Source organism: Ailuropoda melanoleuca, chromosome 8, assembly GCF_002007445.2.
Source record: "Ailuropoda melanoleuca isolate Jingjing chromosome 8, ASM200744v2, whole genome shotgun sequence".
Lineage (NCBI taxonomy): Eukaryota > Metazoa > Chordata > Mammalia > Carnivora > Ursidae > Ailuropoda > Ailuropoda melanoleuca.
Window position 1 is genome coordinate 77,636,002 of NC_048225.1, and position 21,545 is coordinate 77,657,546.

The following is a 21,545-nucleotide window of genomic DNA, read 5'->3' on the forward strand; positions in this document are numbered from 1 at the left end:
GAATCTTTACTGATTTTTACTGCTAAAAGATAAAATTCAAAGGACTCAGAACTGTACACAAAGCTTTTCAAGGCCTAACCTCCACTTAACTTTTCTAGCTATCCCCAGCTCCTCGAAGTTCATTACAAGGCCACATTCTTTCATGATTGTGTATGCGCTCCCAGGCTTGGAGTGTCTGCAGTCCACCTTGTTCATCTTATAAACCCTTTCGTACCTTTAAGAGTCAACTCTTCAGACGTAAAAACCTCCCTGAATCAGCTTGCTTCCCCAGCTCCATGCATTCTCCTTGAAGTAGTCTGCAGGTAATGCTAATTGTCTTACATCTCATTCACCTCACGGAAGTCTGCTGATGGCAGAAACTGGATCTTTCTGCTTCTCAAATTGTTTTTTACTACTCACAAGTGCAGTCTTCGGACAAACAGGACTGGCATCAGCTGGGAGCGTGTTAGATAACAGCAGGCTCCACTCCAGACCTGCTGAAATGGCGACTGCACCGTAACAAGAGCATCAGGTGAGACGTACTGACACAGCAGCTCTCCAGTAAATGCGAATAAGGAGGCACAAATCAGATCCCTTCGTTGCCTGACTTGCAGCCTTTCCTTAGATTCCCTTTACTTTCGGAATAAAATCCAAATACTTTAGCGTTGTGTGCAGGCCCCTGTGGTCCAGCTCTACCTCATCTCACGCCACGGTCTCATTCCCTCTACTCTTGCCTCAATCACTGTTTCTGTAACACAGATTCTTCTTTCCAAAGACAAACTCACATATTCTGTTTTCTCTGACTAGCAGTCTCTGGTCTCCAACATTACCTGCCATTCTGTCCATTCTTCAAGTCTTACTTCAATGCAACTTCCTCAGGAAAGCCTTTGCTGCTCAGCCAATCAAGGTTAAGTCTTCTTTGTGTATTCTCACAGCTCCTGGCTCTTCTCTTTTGAAGACAATTGTGGCGGAATAGTTTTTTTGGTAATTCTAGTGTTTTGTTGACAATTGGTACCTGTTATTTTTTATTTTTAAAAAAGATTTTATTTATTTGAGCCAAGTGGAGAGGGAGAAGCAGGCTCCCCGCTGAGCAGGGAGCCCAATGTGGGTCTCGATCCCAGAACCCCAGGACCACGACCTGAGCCAAGGGCAGATGCCTAACCGACTGAACCCAGGTGCCCCTGTTACCTATTTTAAAACTGTATTCATGTCAATTTCCATAACTGGAGTCTAAGCTCCTTGAGGATAGACAGTATTCTATCTTCTACAGTGTGGTACATATGACTAAATACTCAATAAATCACTTCAGTAAATACCAAAGGGGGTGTTCACTTTTGATTTGCAAGGTGTTGCAAATAAGGGTGGCAGCCATTAACTAAATGGGCCACCATGTTGGAAAGTAGAGGGGATTAATTGATCATTGCAGATTAGCTGGTTACTGGGAATGAAATGCTAATATACACAAGAAACAAATTCACATTAATGTATGTGAGTCTCAGTGTAAAGGGTCAGAAAACACCCTACTGCTTGTGGGCAGGGTAGGCCTAGAATAGTGGCAAAGATGGCACAGCTGGTTTTGGAATTCCCACTCTAGATTTTTTAACATTCCAAGGATGGTTGCAGTAGTTACCACTCTTCATACCTTCTGACTTTTTTTTACTATGGTTCCTTCCCTTGAGGTCAGGTATGGTACCAAACAAAGGACACCTAATTGCTAATTGTTGGTAGGAGACGTAAATAACCTTCGTTGTTTATGTGTACTACTTTTCTTTAAAAATCAAGGAAAGGCCAGCCATTGTCAGTTATATACCTTTTAAAGATGTGGACATTTACTTATATAAACATGTTGCTATTATCACACCCAACAAAAAGGTCATTCCTAGGTCTTACCTAGTACCCAATTTCCTCAATTATTTCAAAAATGTCTTTGCACATTTGATTCGTTGGAGTCAGGATCCAAATAAACTCCACATGCTGCATATTTTTTCTCTTAACTTTCTTTTGAATCTACAGCAGTCCCTTCCCCTCCCCATTTTTCTTCTTCATACCATTGAATTGCTGACAAAGGCGTATAAATCAGTTCTCTAAGAGAAAATCAACCTACACTTAATCCTCTAATTGCAAGGAATGACTAATGGGTGGGGATTTCAGGACAATTAGAAGTCAGTAAGAATGGAAAGACAAAAATTTTGCATCAGGAAGGTACCCACAGGAAGTCCATGTCGCTTAAACATAAATAAGGTCCTGATTTAAGAGAAGCTGTAAGAACCAGCACTCTGGATGTTAGCCATGGAGTCTCACTGAACACTGACCCTGGGATCTCAGAACCACTACCTAGTTTACTGTGCAATCACTGTACAACTCAGGAAGGAATTTAGACCGTAGTGTATTTAAGGTTGGAGTAATTCCTATGATATTTCTACAAAACTGGCTACTACAAGTGTGTGTTTACTTATACATAGTATCTAATTCTCTATTTTTCACATAAAAAAAAGAAAGGTATAATAATCCCAAGGTTAGAATAAAATGGCACAGACTCGTTTATAAAAAAGACTACACATTTCTCATTAATTTATCATTTAATATAAATGCTGACAGAAAGCAGATAAAGACCTTGTAGACACTTTCATGTATTTACAAACCAAAAGGTGAATCACCTCCTTCTACTTATTAAAATACCCCTTTTATCTGCAACTCATGGGAGCTTTAAACACTAGTTAGGAGCAACATGAGGCTGAGTCAGTTTCCAAGGTAATAAAGAAAGGAAATAGCATTTTAACAAAATGTGGCATCTTTGATATAAACAACATGCACACAAATAGTACAAAATTGAAAAAGATGGCCTTAATCCTCTTGAAAACCTGACAAATATAACACGTACTTATTCATACCCAGAATTCTGCTGCCCTAAACATCTTCCTATTACTCTTTATTTCCACCTCACTTGTTTTGAAGGCTGCTTAAAAATTGGAAATATAAACACATTAAAAAGAGAAGAATATGGTCCATTTCAAACAGGGTTCTTTTTCCTATTCCAAAATACCTTTCAAGAGATAGTCTTCAAATCAGATTTCACAGTTTGCCAAAATCTAAAGAATCATTCACAGCTTGTGAAATTCCAACCCATTTGTCTTTTTTTTTTTAAGTTGAAAACACTTGGAAAAAGTAAAATTTCACAAACTACCAATTTAAAAATCAGCTGTCACTTTAAGACTCAATATTTTTATTTCTGAACAGGTGGGTGGAGACAGGCAAGAAAAAACAGGGAGCTGAGGCAAGGAAAAAAACAGGAATGCAAGAGAACTTTTTAAAAATGGTATTTTGTCTAGCACTGATTTATAAGGATAGGAGATATAAATTCTCACTATCCAAAACTAAATGATTTCATGAAGTCATTTTTAACCTGACTCAAATCTCATGGGCTCCTTTATTAACCTAAATTATTTTTGTCTTGTTAAATATACCTCTGCAGGGCACAATCACATACAATCAATACGATTGGTAAATTACACAAGCTCTATCCCAAGCAAATATGCATCAATGTTAAAAAGTTTTAAAAAAAAAACAAAAAACCAAAAACCAAAATAAACCAAAATAAAATCCACCCAAAAAGGTGATAATGACTGCAGAATGTCTCGGGGGAGACTGGTATGAGCCTAAAGACCAAATTGACCATAGTCAGGGGAAAAGGGTAGCAAGGGTAACAAGGGAAGAGACAACACACAAAGAGGAATCCCACAACTGGAAAATGTTTCAGTGGGTAAAAGATTTTGTTCATCATCTTAATTCGCTTTTTCCACTGCTCTTTTTCCAAAAAGTCATAGTATCGTCATAAAGTAAGACAAGAAGGCCTCTGGATCAGTGAATAAAATGGAAAAAAACAAACAAAAAACAAAAAAAACCTCCCCCCAAGTTCCTTTCATTTCCAGAAGGTAAGAAGAGAAAGGAGGAAGGGGGTCGGGGTGGGGAGGGGTGATGGCAATGAAAATGTGGGCAACAATACACCTGGAAAAAGCAGCTCTCAGGACAGTGCCTTCGTTGAACAGAGGATGTAAAAATGACACACAAAAGCTTAAAATACCTTTAAATCAGAGGAATATTTTATAGGATTATTTAGATATTACTGTAAGAATGGCAGCCAATCAGTGATTACACTATAAATGGTGATTTTAAAAAAAAACAGGCAATTCCCCCCCCTCCCCACATACCCCCAAATGAAAACCCAACAACAACTCAGCAACCAGTTATCCAATAGTTTCTTTCCATCCTTTTCTTGACCCCTTTATGCACTGGCTGGGGTGGGGGTAAGGGCTGCCTGACAGTTTCCAGTTATAAGATGACTCTGAGTGTACAACCTAAAATGGATGCCAAAGACTTGTGAGCTCTGTCTATTTAAGAGTGAAAAACAACAAAACAAAACAAAACAAAAAGCAGAAAGAGAGAGACCTCAGTACAAGAAAATAAGTCACCTTATCTAGTATATAATATACTAACTCCACAGGATTTAACTTCCTAAATACACATTTTTGGACACAATATTATCTTGAGGTTTAACTTCTGTCTCTTGAGTTACTGTGCCTTATAGTCTTGTGAAAATAAATGTTATTACTCTAGGGATGTTTTGTTCAGGAATAAAATTTAAAGTAAATTCAGTGTTTGGCTGAAAATTCAGAGGCTCTGAAAACAAGGATTCCAGTGGTGAGGTGAAGTCCCTTTATCACAATAGGATTTCAAAGGGCTCTACCCACTTTGTTCAGTGCAGTATTGAAAACCCACCTATTGGGAACACATTTATTATTAAAAGGTGTTACTTCTTCCTGGTGGTGGCAGTGTCCTATTATTTATTAACATCATAGCTAATATTACTTATCAATTAGGATTGGCTATATATGAAAACTTATCTTTAACAGTCAAAGCAATAAAACCTGAAAAACCAAATCTTAAGTTGGTATTTACTAAAATTAATAGTACCTTTTGACAAATACAGCTTTCCTTTGCAAATGGCTCAGAAAAGTTGAATTAAGAATTTAATAAAATATTAACTGCAATCCACCTACAACTCCCAATAAGTCCTTTCAGCAGGAAAATTTCATAAAGCTGAACTGAAGCAACAAATAAATATACAAGTCATAGCTGTCCAAGGTAGAAAGGGCATGAATGAGGACCAGCAAAATGGGTAAAATGATGACAGCAGTAGACTACTTGCTTGTTCAATCCCTAATGTTGAAAGTGAAATCTGCTTTAGTTTAGTTGCTCTAATTTTTTATCTAAAAGGACAGGCTGATTTTTCAGGGAAGAGATCATCTTGCAACACTATTATCAGGTATCACCAACTAAAAAATAAACACGATCAGGCTCTTTTAGGGGACAAATCTAAGCAAACGCTGCAGTTAAATTCCAGGCAGATTATTAATTTCTCCTAAAAAGTAACTGGGTCTTTCTTTTTAATAAAATATGTATCATTACAGAATAGGTACATTCTGTACCTACAGAATAGGTAGATTTTATATTACGAAACCTTTACTCAATTCTTTGAAATGAGCAAAAACAAAGTGGAAAAAAGATGGTAAGACCTCCACCCATTACCATTTGTATTTAAAAGCAATCAAACACTTTAGTGAAAAGAATCTGTTTTTCTCCAAATCTAAATACAATCTCACATGCAGTGACTATAGTTTATTTCTCACCAGTCACATGCTCATGAATTCTTTTACCAGTCTCATAGCTTGACCATAGTGATACAGATTGTCCTTCAGACACGAGGAAAAAACCAAAACACACAAGATGCTATCATGACAAGATAATCTCAAAAAACGGGGGGACTGCTTACATACAGTATTGTAAAAGATAACATTCACTGGTTTAGAGAAACTGGTGAATTTTCATTACTTTTACATTTTATAAGGCCAGCTACCTTTAACAGTTAACTTTAGGTAAATCTGCTTACACAATACAATCAACTCACAAATACTAAAAGGTTTCACAATCAAAATGGCTATCTCCCCCAAAACCAAAACAGAGTAAAGCACAAGTCTTTGGCTCTCCTTTAAAGAAAACAGCAGGTTACCATTCTTAACCAGGCCTTTGTTTGCCTACCAGTAGGGCAAATACCACATTTGTGCATCACTGAGTAATAACACCATTAGAAAAGGCAACTTCACAGAAGTTATTGGCTAAGCGAATTCATTTGAATGCTCTGTTTTGAGGCAGCAAACTGTCACTGTTACAGATTGGGGAGGGCAGTGGGTAAGTCAAGGGGAATTTGCAAGAGAGAAAAGGGCCAGGGGAAAAAAAAAAAAAACAACTTTGAGCTCCAACCCTGAAGACCTACGGAAAGTCTGATGGAGTTACATATTCATGGTAGCAAATGAGAATCAGATGAATTTTATGTCTTTTAGGCAAAAGAATAAATATACAGTAAAGTCTAGGAGAAGGGAAGGGAAATAAGATGAGAGAAGAGAATCAGCCACATTAATGCCCAAATAATTTTTTATACATTCTGAGTATTTGCATTTGTAGCTGGCATTAGAAATAGTGTCTTATCATGTGAGTATTATTACTAGAAACCTATGCTATAACTAACTGTTCTTTTGACTATAAAAGTAATAAGGAATGGATCTTTGGTCACTTTAGCTTCTGTAAATTACCCAAAACAGGGCAGCTATTGGACTTATCTTGTGGCAATATCTATAAGGCAAAAGAACTACATATAATAAGTTAGGAAACTGTGTGTAGATACTCTCAGTTCTTCTACTCTTTTCCAGAGATACCTTGGAAAAAAAATAAGTCAAAACACTTTTATATTCCTAGCTATAATGAGATTCTGGTTTTGTTATCTAAAAACAAGAGTGAACACAATGCTTATTATACTCCTAACTTAACCCTCTAAGAATTGCTCATGTTCATCTGTGACAACAGTCTTGCTTCTGAATTCAGTGAAAAGCAAATACTCATCTCCAGAAGAAATTAATATTTTATTTACTAAGTAGAAAGCATAAAAACTGTATTTCCTATCTGACTGATTTAATCTCTTAACTGTCTCTAAAGGCATACATTTTAAAAGCAAAAAACAGAAAAACAAAAAAAAAATGCCTTTCACAGGTTTTCACACACACACACACACACACACACACACACACACACACACACACAAAAGCAAAAAAGCAGTTGAAGAGTCAAGCAGTTAAAAAAAAAAAAAAAAAAAAAGTCAAGCCGTTTTGCCCCAAAGGCCACTTACCTATAGGCCCATCATTTCACAAAGTGTAACACAGAGGAAAGGAAAAAAAAAAAAAAATCCAAACTTTGGAAGTTTTATTTAATTCCTAAAACTGCTTGTGAGTACTAGGAAAGTTCATAGAATTTCCATGAGGTAAGGTAGAATGCCAATTTAAAATAGGTAAGTTATAGGCACAATGGGATAGGATATCATTCTTCTGCCTTTCTATCCAACCAGATGTCCTCTAGAGTGTGTGGGGCCTCACTGAGGTACAGCCAGAATAAGGCTACAATTTAAGAGATCTGCCCCCCACCCCCGTCCCCAATGAAATTACCTTAAAAAGTGAAAGACACTATTTTAAGTCAATTCAAAACAGTGGCTTTTCTGGTTTTATTCAGAATAGGAGTACTATATAAGTTAACATCTACTTCTGCCTAGCTTATAAAATCAAAATGGTGAAAGCAAGGAGTTTATTTGGAGGATGTAAAAACAATAACAGAAGATGACTTATCAGATGTTTCAATGGATATCCAAAATAGAATTTTACTTTTTATTCTGAACTTCAACAAAATCAATACCCATAAATTCCCTTCCAATACCAGAATCATTCTGAGTTCCAAATTGAACCAACTGCTTCTAAAATTTAGGAATTTTCTAAGATGTCCAAAGGAGAAATAAGATCTGCCCAAATCTGCCTACAGAGGTTGGAGGCCAAGAATGTTGCCTTTTATAGTTGTACAAAGAAATTAAAAATCTTGGGACTCTGTCAGATGTACAAAGTTTCTCTCCTTCTCCCAAAAAACAATAAGCACTTACATGTAAGAGGGTTTTAAGCAAAAAAAGAACACAAAAAAAGCAAAAAAAGCAAGTGTGTATTTTTAAAAAAAGAAAATCTGATACCAACTGAAAAAATGCCTCATCTTCATTCAGTGCTTCTACCTCCCAATCAGTCATTTTATCGCAACAGCTGCGCTCATGCGAAAAAATCCTTAAAACATACCCAATATATATACAGATATAGCTATGTATATCTGTATATATATATAATATATATAAATTTTTATTTAAATAAAAAAGAAAGCTCGAATCCCAAGCCAATATGTGTATATCAAATCCTTGACCAGCCAGGTCTGTAGGGCATAATCAAATTCAATGTGAAATAGTATATAAACACGGTGCCTTGACTGGGCAAATTAAATAATCGCTACTCAAAAGAGTGTTCTGTTTGGACTCTCCTACTGGTAGGCAATGGCAGGACTGTATTTCCCTCCCCCCTCATTTGTTTCCGTTAACAGTATGATGGACACAGAGCTTACACTGAGGTTGTTATGACCTCAGCAGGAGTTAAGGGTTAAGAAAATAAGAAACAAGAAAAATACAAACTCTTGCTTTTACCCAACCAAAGCAATGCAGTAACTTATTACATAACCAGTGCTTTCTGTTTTAGTAGTATAATCCAGAAAGGGAAATTTTTTTAAAAATCAGGCAAACAGAGGGATAGGGAGGGTGACAATATCAAATAATCCCCACTAAACATGTTTTATAAGGTCTTAGTTCAGTATAGACACATGGCATCAGAAGATGTGCAGCAGAACTAAATTAAAAAGATTCTTCCTTATTCTTTTCAACATTTTCATGAAGAATCTCTTTACTCTTGTAAAGTCGAGTCTATGAAAACTGACAAACGTTTAGGTACTTTCTACCTACTGGTGCCACTGATTCTGAACTAGTTGATTCAAGAACTATCCTTAAGATCTGGGCAGTCTGTATTTGCCAAATCTACTAAAAGCCAGAGGCTTCCATTTTATTTTATACTTTTGGGTTTTGACAGTAAAACAAAACAAAAACATCCACTGAAATAACGTGACTGTTCATTTTCAGTTCAAGTCAAGTGCTGCAGTTTTAAAACATGGTTGATTTTCCTGTTTTGTTTTTTTAACATTTTATGATTTTAGCAAAAGTTTAATTTGAAAAAGCACAGCTCCAAATCTCCAACCATCAGTTCAGTACAGGTAATATACCAACCGTATATTTTCAGTACTAATAAATTACAGTTCATTCTTAAAATAATCTCCATGTAAATCTAATCAAACAGCCTACAATATTGGCCTGGCTTTCTGATTACATTAAGAGAATGAAATGGATCCATATATGGAAATGAGGACTTCAAAAAATTAATTGGTAATTATTTCTCCGAAAAAGCTGAAATAAAAACAAAAACAAGAAACAAAACCCTTCTGAACAACAAAAGTTTTAGTGCCAAATGAAAAACATACACATGAAGCCAGTAACCAGAAAGGGGAAAAAAAATTATGGCTTTCAAGTAATAGCTCTTGGAAAAGTTGGTTTGCTGCACATTTTCTAATAACTAGTCTACTACTGTCTCTTTGTTTTTCAAGCACCATCAATTCTCAGTCTGGTGCTTTACGTGCGTTTTAATTTATGGGGTTGTGAAAGTTGGAAAGGATTGGGGGTAAGGAATTATACACTGGGTATGTAATAATACCAAAATACAAGAAAAACCTACTTCATTAAGATCATACAATTAATCAAACAGAGTGTATATATAATATCTTCTTTTTTTTTTTAAAGCCCTGGATCCAAGGCGTCCAAAGTTATTAAAATAAAGTTCATTCACAGAACAAAAACAAATTTAATCTGAATTGCTTGCAGATACTGCTAATTTTCTTTTTCTTTTTCTTTTTTTTTAAATTAAAAAATGCATTAATGTGAACTATGTGCAGGGTTTGTTTTTAGTAGTGGTGTTTGTGCACATTGCCTCCGGTACTTTTCCTGGATTTCTCTGACCACTCTCAGAGAAAAAGTTTAGAAGTTATTGTTCTCCTACCCCTATGCCCCACAAATTGATGAGGAGCAAAAGATAAAAGCTGGACTCTTCATAATTTAGGGAGCAGAAGTGGGTGTGACTCCCGCTCTCTGGGAGTCATTGTTGTCACCTCCTCCCTCAGGGTCCTCTGACAGGTTCAGAGAGCTGGTCTTGTTTGACAGAAGGCTGATATTCTCTTGTGTCAAAGCTGAGCCATTTGGTACATCACTGTTGGAATTTTAAATAAGGAGAGAGATAAAAATGATTAGCAGAATAAAATCGATAGGGCCTTTCTTTTACGAGTAGGGAAAAATATACAAGTAGCTTTTTGACTTTAATTTACAGCTTGATGTCCATGCTTTAGCACAGGGGTTGGCAAACTAAGGCTAACCAGTGCCTATTTTTATAAGTTTAGTTTTACTAAAACACAGCTTGCCCATTTGTTTTATGTATTGTCTATGGCTGCTTTCACACTACAAGGGCAGAAGTGAGGGTTTCCACAGAGACTATAAGACCCATAATTTTAAATAGTTACTATCTGGACTTTAAGAAAAAGTACTGACCCCTGCTTTAGAAGGCTTACTAGCACAAGAAATTATTTTGAACCCAGGACAACACATGGATTTTAAATAGCTAAAACCTAAGCCTGAAAGCAACAGGGCATTAGAAATTATTGTTACACAATCATCAGGAGGGTAACTCAGGATTACAAATGACTTCAAAATACCCTAAGGAAATAATTACTGCTGTGCAAATAAAGAATTACTACACATCTGTTTATTGCAGGGTTGTTCAATGACAGCTGACATGTATCCTTTCACACCTCTAGATGATATGGGATAGACCAAATTAAAAACCAAGGGGATGGAGTGGAAGGTGGATTTGAAAGAGGCTAAACATCCACATACTTTAAAAGGACTGGAAAGGTCTACACCAAAATGTTAACACTGGTTTTAAATAAATTAAAAAAACAGCGGAAAGAAGAAATGGAACAAGAAAAATTCATTTGTTAGGTATTAACAGACAATTCCATCTTGAATCTGTTCTCAAATAAGTTTTATAACTAAATTTACATGAAAATATTCTTTTCTCAATGTATGTAAAATGATATTTTTAAAAACAAATCATATTTATGAGGGCACTTCTGTCAGGATTGGATAATATAAGACTAGGACAACGTCCCTTCCTTTACCTGAATGTCAATGTAAGGTCCTCAGCGGAAACCTTATTTTGTGGTTCTGGTTGTCCATTTTCAGCTTGCTTACTTGTATTCAATTTGCTTTTCATGTCCAGAGAACATTGGTTCTCCTTTGAAAGAGAAGGAAGTAAATTCAATTATCTTCTATTTAATAGTGCTAATGAAAGAGAGGCCAAATACAGATGACAAATTGATAATTCATAAATCATATATAGTTTTATAAAATGACCAAAGAAATGGGCAGCCATGGTTAAAGGGTACACTTGCTCACTATCCAAGCTAGAAAACAAGGGGGAGAATGCCCCAAGTTAGAAAAACTGATGACTTAGAAAGGTAAGCCAAAATATAATAACTACCTGTAATATACTGACTGAAAGAAAAATGAAATACCCAATTTATTTGCTTAGAAAGAACATGAAAACTATCCACCAGAAGAGTCAATTACCATGCAACCTGGTGGAATGGCTCAATCCCCCAAAATCCAAAATTTACTAAAATCAGTATTCATACACTATGAAGCAAACCCTAAGCACATCCATGGATACAATTCCTCATGAAGGAATGTGTAGATTGCATTTCACTCATAACAAAAAACAGGTCAGGTCTTCCATAACTAAAGGCCTATAAAAACCAGAATGCTATTTGTGAACACATATTTGCAAAATCATAAACACCATCCCCTCAGCTTCCCTAATCAGTATAGTTAATAATAATTTAATGATGTCCAATTAACTGCCTTGTTTTCCCTGAAAGTTTTTCATAATGTAGAAGCCTAAGACAAAGAACACACTCAAACCAAAAGGGAATGAGAGGAGGGATGAATAGAATAGGGAAGTAACCCATCTTCATGAGACTTATTCTAAGTATTAGCCATTGGAGTGCCTTGAGGTGATGATTCTAGAGCTCTGGAGCCCTGAGTTATGGGACATCACTACACAGAAGCTTTCCTTTCACCTCTCCCGGCTCCCATTTTTTCCCACCAGAACACTCACCAAACTCAGTTCCCGGGTTCTCTTCCCGATTTCCCTTTCCACCTGGTGCAGTTCCAAGCTCAACTGCTCACTTGAAATCATTCCAGGCCATTTTGGAGGTGGTGGCGGGGGCTGTGACTGGCCTGCCAGGGTGTTCACCTCCCTCTGTAACACCAGCCTGTTACTAACAGCCTAGTGCATAAAGCCAAGCACACATACAACTCAACACATTTCACACTGTGCACAGAATGACCAGGCCCAATTTCAGATCACTGCCTCGAGTAGTTTATCATGAAGGTATTTGCAATAAAAATGACACTATAAGGCACTATCCCTTTGAGTGCCATTTGAATTAAAAAAGAAAAACTAGGGGATTTAAACTTAGTAAACAGTAATTTAATCTTAGGGATAAGTTGCTCTTACTTTATCTGAAAGAGAAGTCAAGTATAAATGCACATCTTTCCCCTTCTTTTTTAAACTGAATTTTCTGAAGTAAATCCAGCAATTTATTTCAATGAAACCTCAGTAATGGCAAGGACTTTTAACCATACTGAGTTAAATATGTGACAAACTTTCAAATGACGCTGATTATTCTTTTGGAACAGAAAATGGCTCTACAAATTTCAACTAAGACAAAAAGCCATGAATTAATAGGATAAGGAAGAATACTTGGGAGTTAATGGTCTGAATCTTTAAATAAAGTTAATCAACTAAAGAAGGACATAATCAAACACAGCTTTTTTTTTTTTACAATAGAAGTCAGCAAGAAGTTCTAGACCAATGTAAATAAAATGGTACAAGAAGACAAAATATGAATATTACAGTTAAAAAAAATTCTTAAGCCTTATTGCTTACATAAGAGCACAAGTCAGACATGTGTTCCAAAAACACAATCTCCTATTGCTCTTCATAATATACGAATCTAAGGTAGAATTAGCTAAAAATTTATTTCCAAAGGGATGCCTTCCTTATCAAAGATCTTTGTAGAAAGATAACGATTTTTTTTTAAGATTTTATTTATTTATTTGACAGAGAGAGACGGCGAGAGAGGGAACACAAGCAAGGGGGGGTGTGAGAGGGAGAAGCAGGCCTCCTGCCGAGCAGGGAACCCGATGCGGGGCTCAATCCCAGGACCCTGGGATCATAACCTGAGCTGAAGGCAGATGCTTAACGGCTGAGTCACCCAGGTGCCCCAACAACTAATGTTCTAATAGTTAATCTTTTTCTCCAGGAGGGAGCAATGTATTTAATCAGCAGAATGTCTTCAGTTTTCTTAATTCAAAGAATATGCTCCCATGTAAAGGGTAATGTAAACAAAACCTAGTCGTCTTCATGTGGCACTTCAAAGGATTTTAAAAAATCTTTGTTTTCAGATATTTTTTCTCTTTAATGTGAGGCAGCATGGTGGAAAGAACACTGAATTTGGAATAGCAAGACTTGGGTTTATATTTCAACCTCTATAAAACTCCTATCCTTCAACTGGAAGAGGTGGACTATACCATTTGCCTAATCTACCTGACAGGGTCATTGTAAGGGTCAATCAGGACCTGTGATGGTAACTTAGAAACCGAAAGAACTATATTAATGAAAGGTACAATCGCTACACAGAGGCTATGTTGTTTTTTTTTTTTTTTTAAGATTTTTATTTATTTATTTGACAGAGATAGAGACAGCCAGCGAGAGAGGAACACAAGCAGGGGGAGTGGGAAAGGAAGCAGCAGGCTCACAGCAGAGGAGCCTTATGTGGGGCTCGATCCCATAACGCCGGGATCACGCCCTGAGCCGAAGGCAGACGCTTAACCACTATACCACCCAGGGGCCCCCAAAGGCTATGCTTTTTTAAATTCAAGTTCTAAGGTTCTTTTAAAGATTTATAAATAAATGCTGAGGATTAAACGAAATAAGAGAATTTTTTTTTAATTAAGAAAGGCAGTATGAAAAATGAAAAACAAATGTTATGCTAAAGCATTTGTTGACAAAAACTGTATACCTTAAATGTGCCATCGGAATATAAGTTTCTGCTGGGAAATTCTAGATAGCCTGTTTTCTATTCTCATGGAATAGACATTCTAAATTTCCTACTGTCCCACACTAAACTCTTAAGTATTTATATTCTTTGAAGAATGAACACCTATACAACTAACTCCTCAAGAAACAGACCTTTAAGTTTTTATGTTCATAATACCTTAAAAGTTCTCCCTTTTAAAACCTCTCTGAGAACCCTTCAAAAACTGGAATGAAAAAGTATCTGTGGGTTGGTACCTCTAGTCCACGTAGCTGAGTCTGTTGGCTGATTTGATGGTTTAGTTGTTGCAATTCTAGTCGTAGCTGTTCCCTCTCAGCAGATGGAAGGGGTTTTCCATGACTGGCCACTTCTGACATGGACATTCTCTCCCTTTGGTGGGAAAGAAAAGATGGAATAAATTTTAAGTTTTATTAAAAAAAAAAATACTATTGACCTCGTGTAACATCTTGTGCCAACTACACTTCAATTGAAAAAAAAAAAAAAATCGAAAGGAAACAAACCAAAAAAAACCCCTAGGTTTGATCTACTACTGTTCTGACATAAAAACCTGTGTTACTTCACTATGAAAAAAAAATAAAAATTATTGACAAGAAAAATAAAATAAGAAAAGCTGAATAATTTTAAAGGTTTATAAAAGTTACAAGAATGACTCATACCTCTCACTGAAGTGTCCCTGAGAAGGTATGTTTTGATGAGGTGAATATGGAGAACCTCCCCAGCCACCATGGGTTCCATATGGACTGTAATCTGTAAGAGAATAATTTACTGTGGGATGATGCAATTCAGAGATTTCATTCTTCTTTTAAGGTAGCCATAATCTAGGGCACCTGGGTGGCTCAGTCATTAAGCGTCTGCCTTCGACTCTGGTCATGATCCCAGGGTTCTGGGATCAAGACCCACATCGGGCTCCCTGCTCAGCGGGGAACCTGCTTCTCCCTCTCCTCCCCTGCTCTATCTCTGTCACTCTTTCTCAAATAAATAAATAAAACTTTAAAAAAACTAAGGTAGCCATAATCTAAAAGGCACAAGCATATTTTATACACAGCTATCTGGAAAGATGTCCACTAATATAAGAGGGTACTGACTGTTGTTTCCCCCACTGAAAGATATCAGCCTTTATAACTGTTTCTTTCTCTTCCTTCCTTGGTAGAGCCTGAACTCACAACCCTGAGATCAAGAGTCAGACACTCAACCAACTGAGCCACCCATGCACCCATTTCAATTTTTTAAAATGAGAATATATTATTTTAATAAAAGCAACGAAGCTATTAACACAAAACCAACATAGGCAACCTTCACATAGAGCCAATTTAGTTTTTACCCTTAGAACTCCCTGGGGTATAATTACCTTTCTACAGGGGTAATTCCATGGAAGAGTTTAAAAGATTACTGCTTTGGAAGATTATGGAAACCACTCATAGTAAATGGGGAGTAGGGATGGGGGCTGAAAGTCATGAATATGAACCCACTAGATCAGCTTACCTTCGAGTCTTACCTGAAATATTAATAGGTTTTGTGGGAGCTCCCTGAGGTGCCAGAGCCTGCATGGGACCAGCACCCTGATATATTGTTTTGGAGGTTCGAGAGATGGCACCAAACCGAGATACGGTTGGTCGGTCTCCGAATGGGATAAGGTCATCATCACTGGTTTCTGCTGCTCGTCTCTGAAGATCCAGTCGCTGATCTCTCATTCCTTTACTCTCCACATTCTGGTAAAAAGTAAAATTAGAAATCCACCCCACACTTAGATCTCTAACATTACTTCCTCCAGCTCTGTGATAGAGTTTTTTAAAAAAAGAGTACAACGTTCTTATTGGCAGGACTAAAATAATTTGCTTGTCATCATAAACACTGCTTTTTAAACTTTTTTTTAAAAGATTTTATTTATTCATTTGACAGAGAGAGAGACAGCCAGCGAGAGAGGGAACACAAGCAAGGGGAGTGGGAGAGAAAGAAGCAGGCTCCCAGTGGAGGAGCCCGATGTGGGGCTCGATCCCAGAACACCCCGGGATCACGCCCTGAGCCAAAGGCAGACGCTTAACGACTGAGCCACCCAGGCGCCTCTGCTTTTTAAACTTCTGATCACTCCCCACAATAATATATTTTGCATCATGATCCAGTACATACATATACGTTCTAATATACAGATATAATTTCATGACAAATATTTACCTCTTACCATATGTGCTCTTATTATTCTAAATTATTCCTTTAAAAAAAAAAGATCCATCATAACCCACTCAATTTCAAAACTCAATAGTTAGAAAACCACTGCCTAAAGATATTAAGTGCCAACAGATGTTTCAAAGGGATTCCAATTAGAAAGCAATAAGTACCAAGATAAATGGAAATGGAAATCTAATTGGTAGACCCTTGCTACTCAAAATATAGTTTGAGGACCAAACAGCAGCAGCAGCAGCATGTGGGAACTCATTAGAAATTTCAGGTCCCACCCTAGTCTTACTGAATTAGGACCAGCACTTTAACAGGTTCTAATTAGACTCCAACATAAATTTATATGCGTATTAATGTCTGAAAAACAATAATGGTCTTTCACCCATTTGGGAGATTTTCAATTACATCTAGGTTAGACTGACAAATATTTTTACTCTTTAGTGATTTAAGGAAATGAGCCTTATTTTGCCAATTTTTGTTACTTTAATATCATAACCCTCCTCCCCTTTAAAAAAAGATTTTACTTATTTGAAAGAGAGAAAGAGAGCATGAGCAGGGAAGGGGGCAAGGGAGAGGGAGGAGCAAACTCCTTGCTGAGTAGGGAGCCAGGAAAATAAACAAATAATTTGTTTATATATTTACTGTATAATACCAGTTATCATACAATGGTATTTGATAAAAGCAGTTAAAATGAAAGAACTTGACCTATAAACTTGGATACATCTCAAAAACAAAGTTGAATGAAAATGCAAGTTGAAGTATATAATATATATTAAGGCCTATAAACATAGAAAACAAAATTGTTTAGGGAATAGTATAAAAGTATCCATGAAATGATAAACTTTCAATTCAGGATAAAGGTTACCTCCAGGGAAGAAGGGAGAAAGAAAAATGAAATTAGGGAGGTATATACAGGAAGATTTAACGATTTTTATAAAGTTTTATTTCTTTAAAAAATAAAGAAGCAATTAAGATACATAAATATATATAATAATAAACATATAATACATAAATTAAGCTTGAGTATTAGACATAAAAATAAAATAGAGTAAGTGTAATACATTTCAATATACCAGTTCACTTAAAGCCTAATAGCTACAATTCTGACTCAAATACTACTACTACTGTTCATTAGATTCAACTTCATTGTTTAAACTTCAGAGTTGTAAGAGTTCTAATTTACTTGAACAAGAAATCCAAGATCTTGATTAATTACGCAAAGTAATTTAGTTTTGGTTCTAAACAGTTGTTGGGTTAACTGCTGGCTGCTCAGAAATATAACAAATGCTCTTCTTTGTCTATCTAGATATGTATTAGAAGATTTATGTTTATACCTGAAAGAAACAAACAGAAAACCCATATAGTTTAAACGTAATTCAATTCACATCATAGTATATGGCCTGAAATTCTTAAGGAAAGCTCAAGTATTTGTGTCTACACTATTAATGGGGTCTGCTTATTTGGCTTATCTTCATTTGTATTAATTATGACTTAGTTACATCACACATACCATCATTTCCGCACTCCCCACTGCCACCACATCTTTGGGTTTTGCATCTTTGGTTCCAATGTAGGAGCCGATGGTGTCACATGACCAAGGAGAATATTGGCTATAATCATTTCCTTTGTATTTCCCAGCTACCTTCAAGTCTTCATCCAAAAACTACAGATGGGGGGGAAAAAAATATATATATATATACATACACATACACGCGCGCACACACACACACACACAGAAAATGGGTCTTATAAGTAACAACACGAGAAAGCAGGAAATTCTTAGAACACCATGCTGAAGCAACATAATGATGGTTATCTGATCTGTTTCAACAGAAGATTTTTGTAGACTATGAAAAATATAAAACAAATGAAGAAAGATGTTTAGCTTTTACCCTCTGTTAACAAACAAGTATCTCAGTATCTTTCAAGGAATCAAGCCAGGATTTCTGAGGTTTGCTCATCCTCTTCTTCATCAGATGGAAGTCAACACAAGCTATTATGTGCCAGGCCCTACTTTGCTGGACACTCCTCATTGTTTCTTTCAGTAATATTCCAGGTAAACAAGAGCATTAAAAACTACTTAAAATGTAACTATATCATGCATCATGATACAGTAACTTTTTTACTGAAATCTCTTTAATAGCATTAATTCGTATTTTAAATAAATTCTGGTCCTTAGGTTGATTCTGTGAAGTGAAAAGGGTTAAGATACTGAATCTTCTCAAGATGAGTTCTGAAATTATATAATAACAGAATAGCTATTGTAGATCTAAAGTATTTTCATTAAAATCACAATATTCACATTTGTGTAAAGTTTTACGGTTTTCAAAGTGCTTTTATGTACACTACCTCATATGTTCCTTGGTCCATGTGAGAACACAGCTGATCTAAGGCTATACCATTATAGGGCAGTACCAGAAGTAGAACTTTAAAATTATTGCTTTCACTTTATCACAATATATATACATTGATATACTGATATACTGATAATGTAGGCGCTATTGATATACCTAAGTGGCTCTATGCCTCCAACTAAAAAAAAAAACAAACCTCTTTTCTGAGTCATCATTACTGGTTTTCTATAATGACAAAGGGTTTTGCTGTCCATAAATATTATTTGTTTTCAACCATAACTCCCATTTCTATTGTTTATAAACCATTTTTATCCTATCTCATTAAAAAATTTTTATTTTTCCTTTATTTCTCCTTCACATGTAAAATTACGTTTATGCTCTCCTTTATTATCTCCTTTATTTCTCCCTCACATGTAAACTTCATATAGAACAGCTAGCTTTTTAAAGATATGACCTACTAACAAGAGTGCTTACCCTGCCCCACCCTAATATATTATGTGGCTGTTAAAAAGAATGAGATAAATTCACATACTGACAAAGAAAGACATCCAGGATAATCGGTTAAGTAAAAACAATAAACAAAAAAAAGTAAATATAAACAAAACCTCAGGATATATTACTAAATGATCCTATTAAAAAGTATTGGTTAGTTCATGCACACAGAAGTTGAAATATATTTAGAAAGTTGAAATTTAAAATAAACTTACAACGATACAAAAAATGAGATTTTGGAGAAATTTCTCTATTTTATGTATTTTTATAATGTATGAATTTATTTTTATTTGAGAGCGAGCGAGAAAGAGAGAGAACAAGCGGGGTGGGGAAGAACAGAGGGAGAGGAAGAAGCAGGCTCCATCCTAGAACTCCAGGATCATGAACTAAGCCAAAGGCAGATGCTTAACCAACTGAGCCACCCAGGTGCTCCATAATGTATGAATTTAATACAATTATATGTAGGTTGTTTATAATCAGAACTCAAGTTTGAATATACAGCTTTGTATGTTAGTAACTAAAATAATTCTAGATAAAGTTCCTTAATAGCAAGGTGTTACTATAATATTTATTAGAAGTAAAAAAAAATAGCAAATACAAACAATTATTATTTACTGAATGCCTGACATGGGCTGGATGCCTTATGTCTCATTAAGTCTTTAACACACCACTACGAAGTGGGCTTGAAGTGGGCTTTATTATGCTGGATTTACAAATGGAGAAACCTGAGCTTCAGAGTTTAGGGAGGCTGAGTAACTTAGGAAACATCACACAGAGTGACACAGTTGAACTTCAAAAATAAGTATGTTTGATTCCAAAATTAGCTTACTTTTTGCAGTGTCACATCAGTTAAAAAAAAAATTAGTATGGTATCACAAGGTTCTAGGAGGACTCTAACATATAATGTTTGGAAAAATGTAATATTTATACTTAAAAGTAAAATTACATTAATAGAAGATGTTGACTTTACTAATAAACCTACACTGTGGAAAATTCATATAAAGTTGATATAGAAAAGCTAGATAACTGTGAACAACTTTTATTTAGTAGACCACTTTCAAAGACCCAAAATATTACTGTTTTTTATATGCAATATGATGCACTTCACTTTTCACTGTTCATTATTTGTAATTTGTCAGACAGCAATGTTGTTTAGAATCATAACTCTATCTATAAAGGATGTAAGACATTTTCCCTACATAATATCAATTGCAACCTTGCTGAGAAAACTGAATGGATTCTTAAAAAAACTTATACACACTATGGTTGAGGCAGTACATACAATCAACACACCAAAATAAATAAATAAGATGAGCAAAGCAAAAGCTGGCTTTTTGAAAAAACAAAATTCATAAATTCCTAGCAAGACTGACCAAGAAAAAAGTTATTACCAATATCATAAGTGGAACACTGAACACCACTATACACCACGTACACACAAGACAATATTCATTCATGGTAACAATCAGCACTGTCCCGTAGAAACACAAAGATAGTCCCCAAGATTATGGTTTAAACCCTGCAGTACATTAACTAATTTATTCTAGCAACTTCGTATTAGTGAGTGGTTTTTCCTCTGCCTTTCACACTGCCATATTAGCCTGTCTCTCTTCTTTGAATCAACTTTATACCATCCTACTATTTTTTTCATTACTGAGTTAAATAAATCCTTGACAAGTCTCACTTACGAAAAGTCTAAACTAATAATAGAAGGGAATTATTAAGTTGATGATCTACCACAAAACCTACAGCAAACATCATAATGGTAAATTATTAAAAGCTCCACTTGCTCAAAGACTAGAAATAAGTCAAGAATACCTGCTGTCATCCCTTTTATTCAATATTAAACTGGAGGATCGTAGCTAGCACAACAAGGTAAGAAAAAGGAAAAGACACAGAATTGAAAAAGAGAAAGTCAAATGTTCATTATTCACAGAGGATCTGATTGTGTGTATAGGTAATTCAAAAGAATCCACTAACAAATACTAGAACCAATAAGGAAATTCAGTAACACTGCTGAACACAAGGGTCAATACATAAAAATCTACTTAATTTCTCTGTATTAATAACAAAATGAAATTTTAAAAAGGATTCCATTAGTTTAAAAAAAATCAGTTATTTAGAAATGTTTAAAGATACGCAAGACACTAAAAACTGAGAGAAATTAAGTAAGATTCAAGTAAATGAAGGGAATACAATGTTCTTGGAGACTCAACATCGTAAAAACGTCACTTCTCCCTAAATGGATCTAAAACGATGCCCAATAGAAATATTATGAGACCTACATATATAATTTTTAAAATTTCT

General features: G+C 35.6%; 1 protein-coding gene across 2 annotated transcripts in view; it reads right to left on the bottom strand.

The window, feature by feature from the left end:
* Positions 1-2,539: 2,539 nt before the first annotated feature.
* The window catches only part of RC3H1 (ring finger and CCCH-type domains 1), a 63,365-nt gene continuing 44,359 nt past the window's right edge, over positions 2,540-21,545 (bottom strand). The window contains exons 14-20 of one of the 2 annotated variants that reach the window (XM_011221964.3): positions 17,903-18,055; positions 15,713-15,926; positions 14,874-14,964; positions 14,454-14,586; positions 12,213-12,356; positions 11,215-11,330; positions 2,540-10,250 (exon numbers count right to left, since the gene is read on the bottom strand). In XM_011221964.3, the coding sequence (XP_011220266.1) occupies positions 10,100-10,250; positions 11,215-11,330; positions 12,213-12,356; positions 14,454-14,586; positions 14,874-14,964; positions 15,713-15,926; positions 17,903-18,055 (1,002 nt within the window). In that variant the 3' untranslated portion in view covers positions 2,540-10,099. Of the gene's footprint in view, positions 10,251-11,214; positions 11,331-12,212; positions 12,384-14,453; positions 14,587-14,873; positions 14,965-15,712; positions 15,927-17,902; positions 18,056-21,545 lie in introns of both variants that reach the window. The other variant, XM_002916953.4, reaches the window with a different exon arrangement.